At 38.1% G+C, this 8,109-nt stretch overlaps 1 protein-coding gene across 9 annotated transcripts in view; it reads right to left on the bottom strand.

The window, feature by feature from the left end:
• The window catches only part of MAGI1 (membrane associated guanylate kinase, WW and PDZ domain containing 1), a 685,858-nt gene that overhangs the window by 129,906 nt on the left and 547,843 nt on the right, over positions 1-8,109 (bottom strand). For all 9 annotated transcript variants that reach the window (XM_031935182.1, XM_031935183.1, XM_023200351.2 and 6 more), the window contains exon 4: positions 3,698-3,904. In XM_031935182.1, the coding sequence (XP_031791042.1) occupies positions 3,698-3,904 (207 nt within the window). The remainder of the gene's footprint in view (positions 1-3,697; positions 3,905-8,109) is intronic.

Below are 8,109 nucleotides of genomic sequence, written 5' to 3'. Positions count from 1 at the left end.
GAGTGAAACTCCGTCTCAAAAAAAAAAAAAAAAAGTGTCAGCAACCTAATGTTTAAGAATATCAGGGATTATTGAAAGAAAAAAGCCTAGAAACATGATTAAGTAATGTTTTGATGTCTCTCAGAGGTGTTCATGAATGAACCTGTTACTTTTTAGTTTTTTTAGTTGTAGTGATTTGTTGCACATTCTCTTTCTTATTTTTTTATTTTTATTTTTATTTTTTTTTGAGATGGAGTTTCACTCTGTCACCCAGGCTGCAGTACAATGGCGCAGTCTCGGCTCACTGCAACCTCTGCCTCCGGGGTTCAAGTGATTCTCCTGCCTTGGCCTCCTGAGTAACTTGGATCACAGGCACCGGCCACCATACTCAGCTAATTTTTGTATTTTTAGGAGAGACAGAGTTTCACCATGTTGGCCAGGCTGATCTTGAACTCCTGACCTCTGGTGATCCGCCCGCCTCAGTCTCCCAAAGTGCTGGGATTACAGGCATGAGCCACCGTGCCCCGCCCTTGTTACACACTTTCTAAGGTGTCTCTAAAAAACACAGTATTTTTGCAAAAGTCTTTGTGTATGTAACTGTGCTTTGGCCAACAGTGTAACTCTACCTTCATTAAGCCCACATAGGAAGTCTTCTTTCTCAAGGACTCTTTTTAGGCCCATAATTTGGGCATAATTTGTAGAAGACTCTCCCATTGCTTTGTGTTCACAGTCAGTTCCACGGTGAGCATCTGGGATGACTGCCCACCGCTCAGCTTCTGCCTTAATCAATGACTGCAGAAAGGAGGGGTGGGCTGTCTTCTCAGGATGCTTCTGGCCAATAGGCTCCCTGATCTTTTGTCTGCAAACAGTCCCAGCGTTACTTAGGCATGTTATTGAAACAAACCTTCTTCAAAAGACTCAAGCAAAAGGCAGCTAAGATAGAAATAGCAGCAAGTTATTAAAAATATCCTGGTAAATATCATTTTAATGGCTCCATAATATTTCTACATTTTGATATGATGCTCATGCCTTTATCATAGCTGGCCCAAGCAGGAGCCAACACCTCATTATGCCACTGTCACTCTACATGCAAAGTGGCTGGTGGATTCCTATTTAACGTGGTTCAGAATATGAAATGCTTTGACACCACTAGTTTCACATACGTATGGACTGGGTACTGTTAATTATGTGAAAGATCTAGCATGAGTTAGTGTATGACAGATTGTCAGCTGTCGCAGGTGTAGTGTTATAAGTGAGGGGACAGTCAACATGCTCCATACGTTGTGAAGAGGTCCCATCACGTACATATCTCAAGGCCACTTTTTCCTCAGTGCATCCTACTGGCCTTCTTGGTATCAGACAAGAACGTGAGGAACACAATCAGGTGCCACTTAGCTTTCTGTTTTGTGTGGAAACTAATCATCAGACTGACTTTGGCAATGATGATCTGGGCCCACAAGTTGTTCTAAGATGCCAGGATTTCAAGTGGGGATTTTATGGGGTCAAATTTTCTGAGGCATGGCTTCTAGAGAGAGATTGATAGTAGTTAGAAATAGGAAACTGCATCTAGACTTACAGTCAACTACCTCTATTTTGTTCCTTATTTCTACCAAAAAATCTATTTAATAAATGAAGGACAAATACAGACACACAAGCTTCTTGGGGACCACCCAATCTGCTTGGCAGAACTGTTTTGCTGCACACTACCCCCAAGGTCTTCTGTTTCTGTGACCACAACTATGGTTTAGGTTACACCATCATTTGCTATTCTTATTTATCAAAATATCAAGGCATTAAAGTATGAGATTATTTGAAAGAAATGTTAACATGTTTTCCTGATCTGTTTTCATTTTGGTAAGGGCTACTATAAACATACGAAAGATTCCTAAATGAATGAAACCAGCTGATTTCAATTAAAACATAGGTACAAGGTGGCAAATTTCTTCTGGATATTACAACTATAGGGCAGGCACTGGCCTAACCCATTCTAATTGAGAAAATAAGAAATTTCCATGGAGTCAAATTCATACAGCTAGAAGGGGAAACTCAGAAATGACCTACTCCTAGCAAGTCATTTTATACATGGATGAGTTAGGCATAATGTTCCTAAGAAGACAACTACCAAGAGCCAAGCCAGGATAAGAAACAAATCTCTTCTGTCTTTACCTGACACTTCTTGCACAAATGTTGGGCTATCCAGTTGCTATAACAATAAACTCATCCAAAAAATTTTATTGCCATTTGATAAATTGTAGGCTTCTGAGCTTAGTTAATAAATTTTTAAAAACCTCAGTGAGGCCCATACAGGTTGCAGACAGCATTCATAAATAACAAACTTTTCCTAAATATTCTGCTAAGAGTTGGTAGCACAGGGGAAAACAGTCTAGTAATCTCTCCCTTCCCCAGGGCTGATGCTAATCAATAACCAAAGTATGGTAATGTGAGAAAAGGTCACTATGGGAGAGGATAATCTCATATGTTGAAAATGGATAACTTATTCATAGCTATAACTCTAAAATATTAAATACAATATTTAAGTACAGGACAACAGAAGAAACAAGATGTTCTTCTAATGCACAACACTATAGACTGAAGTTACTCCTATCTTATTCAGCTGTTACATTTGGAGTTACTATGTAAGGTCAAATCCTTATATAGTAAAAAATATTCTTGAGCTCTTCTGGGTCACTGCACTAACCCAAGGAACACACAACATTATTATTATTATTATTATTATTATTATTATTATTATTATTATTTTATTTTTTTATTTATATTTTTTGAGACAGAATCTTGTTCTGTCACCCGGGCCAGAGTGCAGTGGTGCAATCTCGGCTCACTACAACCTCTGCCCTCCAGGGAACACACATTATACCCTGTGAATGGTGCCCCCTGGAGTTGTGCAGTATGGCCTTACCCAAAGGCCTTGTCCTTGAAAATCCCTTCACAATTATGTTGTGCACAAGTACCCTAGAACTTAAAGTATAATAATAATAATAATAATAATAATAATAATAAACAACCCTTCATAAAATACAACATACTTAAGCTCAGAGGTAGACAGCCCTGAATATAGATAAAATAGATATATAATATAGCCAGTAATACATAGGCTATATAATATAGAAGGCATATACAGGATATAATGATAGAATTTTACTTTTCCATCTTTCCCCCTTTTAAGGCATATAGCAATTTTGCATAAGTTAACGGAACACATAATATCCTTCCATTATATCTCTGCTTTCAAAGATGTAAGAGGGTCCTGCTGGCCTTCCATACAGCATCAACTGACATTACACTGATAAAACACATTCTCATATTTTGCTTCATAGCAATCAGCCATAATGGTAGAGATGCTGCAAGATCCCCCCCTCAAAAAAAAAAAAAAAATCAATGAACAAAATACAGCTATTTATATACATATATCATTTTGAAGAGAAAGAAACCATGCTGATTTCTCATTTTCCTTCTTCATACATTCACCCCCAGCTCCTTTAAGGTATTCTGGTGAAGTTAAAATATTCCTGTAGAGGGGCATGAAAAGAAGACCAGGGAAAGGACTATCTCTTCTGCAAGCACTGTGTGGTCCAAGTTTGAATTTTGGTGACCCTACAAAATCCCTCTTGAGAACAGCATCCTTTTCAAAACTGTATGCAAAAGCCTCCTTGTCATCCCTTCCCCAGGTCCATTGAGGGCAACATGGTCTGACCTTTACCTGTAAAGCTGCTGTTCATTTCAGGAATGTCATCCTCCTCCTCATTCTCCGCATGGACTATGCCAGCATTTTGCATATCATTGTAGGACTTGGTTCGCTTCGGGGTTGACTGTTTAGAGCCAGACTGAAGGCTTTGCAAGGCATCCGTCGTGATCACTTTCCCACTGACTGGCTGGCTAGGAGGCTTGGGTGTCCCATAATAGTTTCCTAGGTGATAGAGAGACACATTTGCATGTTTCAAAAGGAATACTTTGTTTTTTTTTTTTAAGACTTCACATCCAAATCTCTAGTCACATTAAAAAAATTAAACTAGAAAACCAGAACAAACTGTATTTTATTTCTGGAGTGGGTTAGAAAAGATGTCTTTCCTATCCAGCTAGACACAGTGATTTCAGATGGGAAGAGGAAAGCTGTATTGTTTTAGTGCAAAGAACCTACTAGGGCTAAAAACAAAGGAGGCTATGCTGAATAGTAAACCTTCCTCCTCATTACATTTGAATATCAATTGGTCATCTCTTTACATATATGCACCAGCATAATGCTGAATCCAATTTAGAGCAAGACTCACAGAAGATAAAAAATTCATTACTGCCGGCATTCTTACAGGCCTAAAAAGTTGAGGTCACCTTCCGTTAATAAGGGGACTCGTCAAGAGGGAACCAGGGCAATATTTAAAAAGGAAGACAGTAAACCCCACGTGGCGCCTCTTTAGCTGAATGGCAGGCTTGACTCTCACAGTCGTGAGGGGTAGGAACAAACCCTTGCCAAGTTTTAACAGAAAACCCTGTGTCAATGGTGGCACCCAGTATGGGTCACTCTTCCAGTAGTGGCCCATCTTCACTTTCAGCCACTCTTTCCCAGTTTGATTTAGGTCCCTCTATAGTGTGCTATGTGATTCTCACTTGTACATAAATAGATTTTTACATTTTAATTTTTTTATTTTAATAGATACATATATTTTTAATTTGCTATAGAGAAATCTCACTGGTAAGTTATGAGAGCAATATAACGTTTGCCTTTAGAATTTAAGAAAAAAAGCAATACTTTAAAAAATTGACTTATTTTTCACTTGAAGTTTAAAAAGACAGTTTTATATAATAAGAAATAAGCTGAATACATAATAGTGATGGTAATAATAGGAGTTTCCCTTTGAAAAGTTAAAAAGCCAGCTATTTTTTAAAAGTTATTTTAAAGATAACATTAAATAAATAATACGTGTTCTCCATATGAACAAAATCATAAAGGGTGGTTCATCAAGAGCAACGTTTGAAAAACACAGTTGATAACAATAATATTCAGTGGCTACATGATAAAAGACATCAACCTTAGAATGTCATCGCTCCATTTACCACTTTGCATCTTTCAGAGCAAGGCCAGGAAGATAGGAAATGATTTTGAGATACTGAATCAATCCTAACTAATGTTTGTAATTCTATGCTTAGTAAAGCAGGATTTGTAAATAATAATAAATCCTATACACACTCTTTCTTCCCAAGGATCCAACCCCATTGTCTAACCTCAGTACATAGCTACATAAGAAACACATTTTATTACACAAGCACCAAAAGAAAAAAAAGAAAAGAAAAGCAAAAGGAGACAATAATAGCCTGGTCTTCATGAGATATACAGATATAGAATTCACTTCTCAGCAGGGTACAGTGGATCATGCTTGTAATCCCAGCACACTGGGAGGCTGAGGCGGGCTAATCACCTGAGTTCAGGGGTTCAAGACCAGCCTGGGCAATATGGTAAAATCCTGTCTCTAAAAAATATACAAAAATTAGCTGGGCTTGGTGGTACTCTCCCGTAGTCCCAGGTACTTCGGGGGTGCTGAAGAGGGAAGTTCTTGAGCCTGGGAAGTTGAGGATGCAGTGAGCAGAGATTGTGCCACCACACTCCAGCCTGGGTGACAGAACTAGATCCTGTCTCCAAAAAAAAAAAAAAAAAAAAAAATTGCTTCTACTGGGTTTTATTCTTATCAATAAGGTTTCTTTCTTTTTTCTTTTTTTGAGATGCAGTCTCTCTCCATCACCCAGGCTGGAGTACAATGGCACTATCTCGGCTCACTGCAACCTCCACCTCTCAGGTTCAAGCGATTCTACAGTCTCAGCCTCCCAAGCAGCTGGAACTACAGGCATGCACCACCATGCCCTGCTAACTTTTTTGTATTTTTAGTAGAGATGGGATTTCACCATGTTGGCCAGGCTGGTTTGGAACTCCTGACCTAAGGTGATCGACCTGCCTCAGCCTTCCAAAATGCTGGGATTACAGGCATGAGCCACCACACCTGGCAATAAGGTTTCTTTTCTAAGAGAAAAAGGTTTAATAGTTTTTTTAAATGTTTTTTGAAACATCAAAATGTATAGAGATACACACCCATTTTCTTTGAGAGGAGTGTAATAGTCTGTATCAGCAGGAAAACTCAACATACACATTTTTTAAATGCAGTACATGAAAGAGCACCATGTTCAAATTTGAAGGATGCCAGGTAGAAACCTGATACGAATATTCTGGTGGTTTACAGTCAACTCAATCATTCAAGTGTTTTCATAGGAAGTAATTTATCCATATCTTCAAAAATCTTCTTTCAGGTTTTCAACTTAAAGGCGCTGGAATTGAGTCGAATCAGCTTGAAGAAAGGCATCTCACATGTGTCTTTAGGGGCTAACACTTGAGCAAAGAAAAAATTAGCACATGTGTCAACCAAGAAATGCACTTAATCTTGCATTTCTATGGAGGCTGTATCAAAGGATGTCTCATGCCTTCATTGAAGGTGTAAGTAACTAGGCCAAACTGTTAACTTTCTCAGTAACTGAAGACTATTTAGTGAAGTTTAGGAGAGTATAATCGTTAACTATTTTAAAAATAATCTGCACAGTGAGAAAAAAAGGAGAGAGACTAGGTTCTAGTGAATTTAATTTTCATTCCTTACAATCATTATTATATCAAGACATCATGTACATTTTCGAGTCAGATGTTAAACTAAGGCTAATGTCTAAAAATAAGAAACTTCTACTGAAAGATGTGGAATCCCTCCCTCATAATTTTTATGTGTATAATTTCCTAGCCATATCCCTCACTTTCAGTGCCATTAAACTGAAGTAGCATTCATAGAATTATTAATCATTTAAAATCAATTAAAACTTCAACATCTGCATTTATGGCAGAAATAGTAAGTGCTCGGAAAATAAAAGTTCCACTTAAATTTGACAAATATGTGCGGATTTTCCATTAGGTACCCATCCTCACTTTTCAAGTTCAAAATCTTTCTTAAGTTAATAAATGATTAGCAGATCTGTCAATGCAACTACATACAACCCAGAACAATCCATTTGTTCACAATGGTTTCCTGTTTCTGAAAATTAGTTTAACATTGAGTGGAGGCAGATAAAGTAGATAATATTAGGTTGAACTATATGAAATTGCTGTTGTAGAAGATATAAACTGTCAAACATAAGCAATTTCACTGGCTTTAATGAGTGGCCCATGAGCAACACTGCAGAGCCTTGGCACACCGTATCATGGGGTGAAAGGCTTGGAAGAGACAGTTCAGAGTTGAAAGCCCACTACTAACTAACTAGCTGTGGGACTCTGGGCAAGTCTTTGTCCTCCTTTAACTTGGGATTCTAAGAGAACCTAGTTTACACCTAGAATAGCTGTTAGCAGGACAAAATGAGACGGTCTGCCTTTAACCTATGCTGAAGTCTGCCACTATGGTGAGGGTAGATAAATGCTATCTAAAGTTGCTATTGCATGTTTCCAATCTTTAAAATGACACCCATACTACATTGTTTTGAGGATCGGAGATCACGTATCCAAAGTGTCACACAGGGTAACTGAGCACTAAGCAAGCAAACCTGTCAATAACCAAATAACCAAGTCTTCCACCCTCAGTCTCTCTAGTACTTTCTCTGTGAAATGGGAATGGTAGCACCAGCTGTAGCAACCTCATAGGATTGTGACAGTTAACTAATGCAGAGTTTTCAAAGGTACTCTGTAACCTATAAGGTGTTACATATGAGACGGTGTTATTATTATCCAAATCTCTCCATTATTTCTTATTTCCATACTGAAACCTACAACCTTTATAGAAAAGTTTCTGTCTAGTGGTTTTCTAACTGCAGAGTGTTCAAACTTTCATACACCACTGTTTTAAAATAATTCGGATTAGTGACCAACATTTAAAATTAGAAAGCTTCTAGTTGAAGTCTGGATTCCCTGCTTGACAAAGTGTAAAGTCTGGTTCCAGGGACTCCATCTCTTATAGAGGACACTGAAAGGCAAGTATGTGTCTAAAGCCAATTCACATGAACATACTAAATCAAGGATTTCTGCAGAGAAATTTTTGCTCTCCCTCTTGGTTTTGCCTGACCCTTGGCAGACAAAGATCTTGGACCCCATCTAAAACAGTG

Source organism: Piliocolobus tephrosceles, chromosome 2 (assembly GCF_002776525.5).
Source record: "Piliocolobus tephrosceles isolate RC106 chromosome 2, ASM277652v3, whole genome shotgun sequence".
NCBI classification, from domain to species: Eukaryota; Metazoa; Chordata; class Mammalia; order Primates; family Cercopithecidae; genus Piliocolobus; species Piliocolobus tephrosceles.
This window is presented reverse-complemented; position numbering and strand designations above follow the sequence as displayed.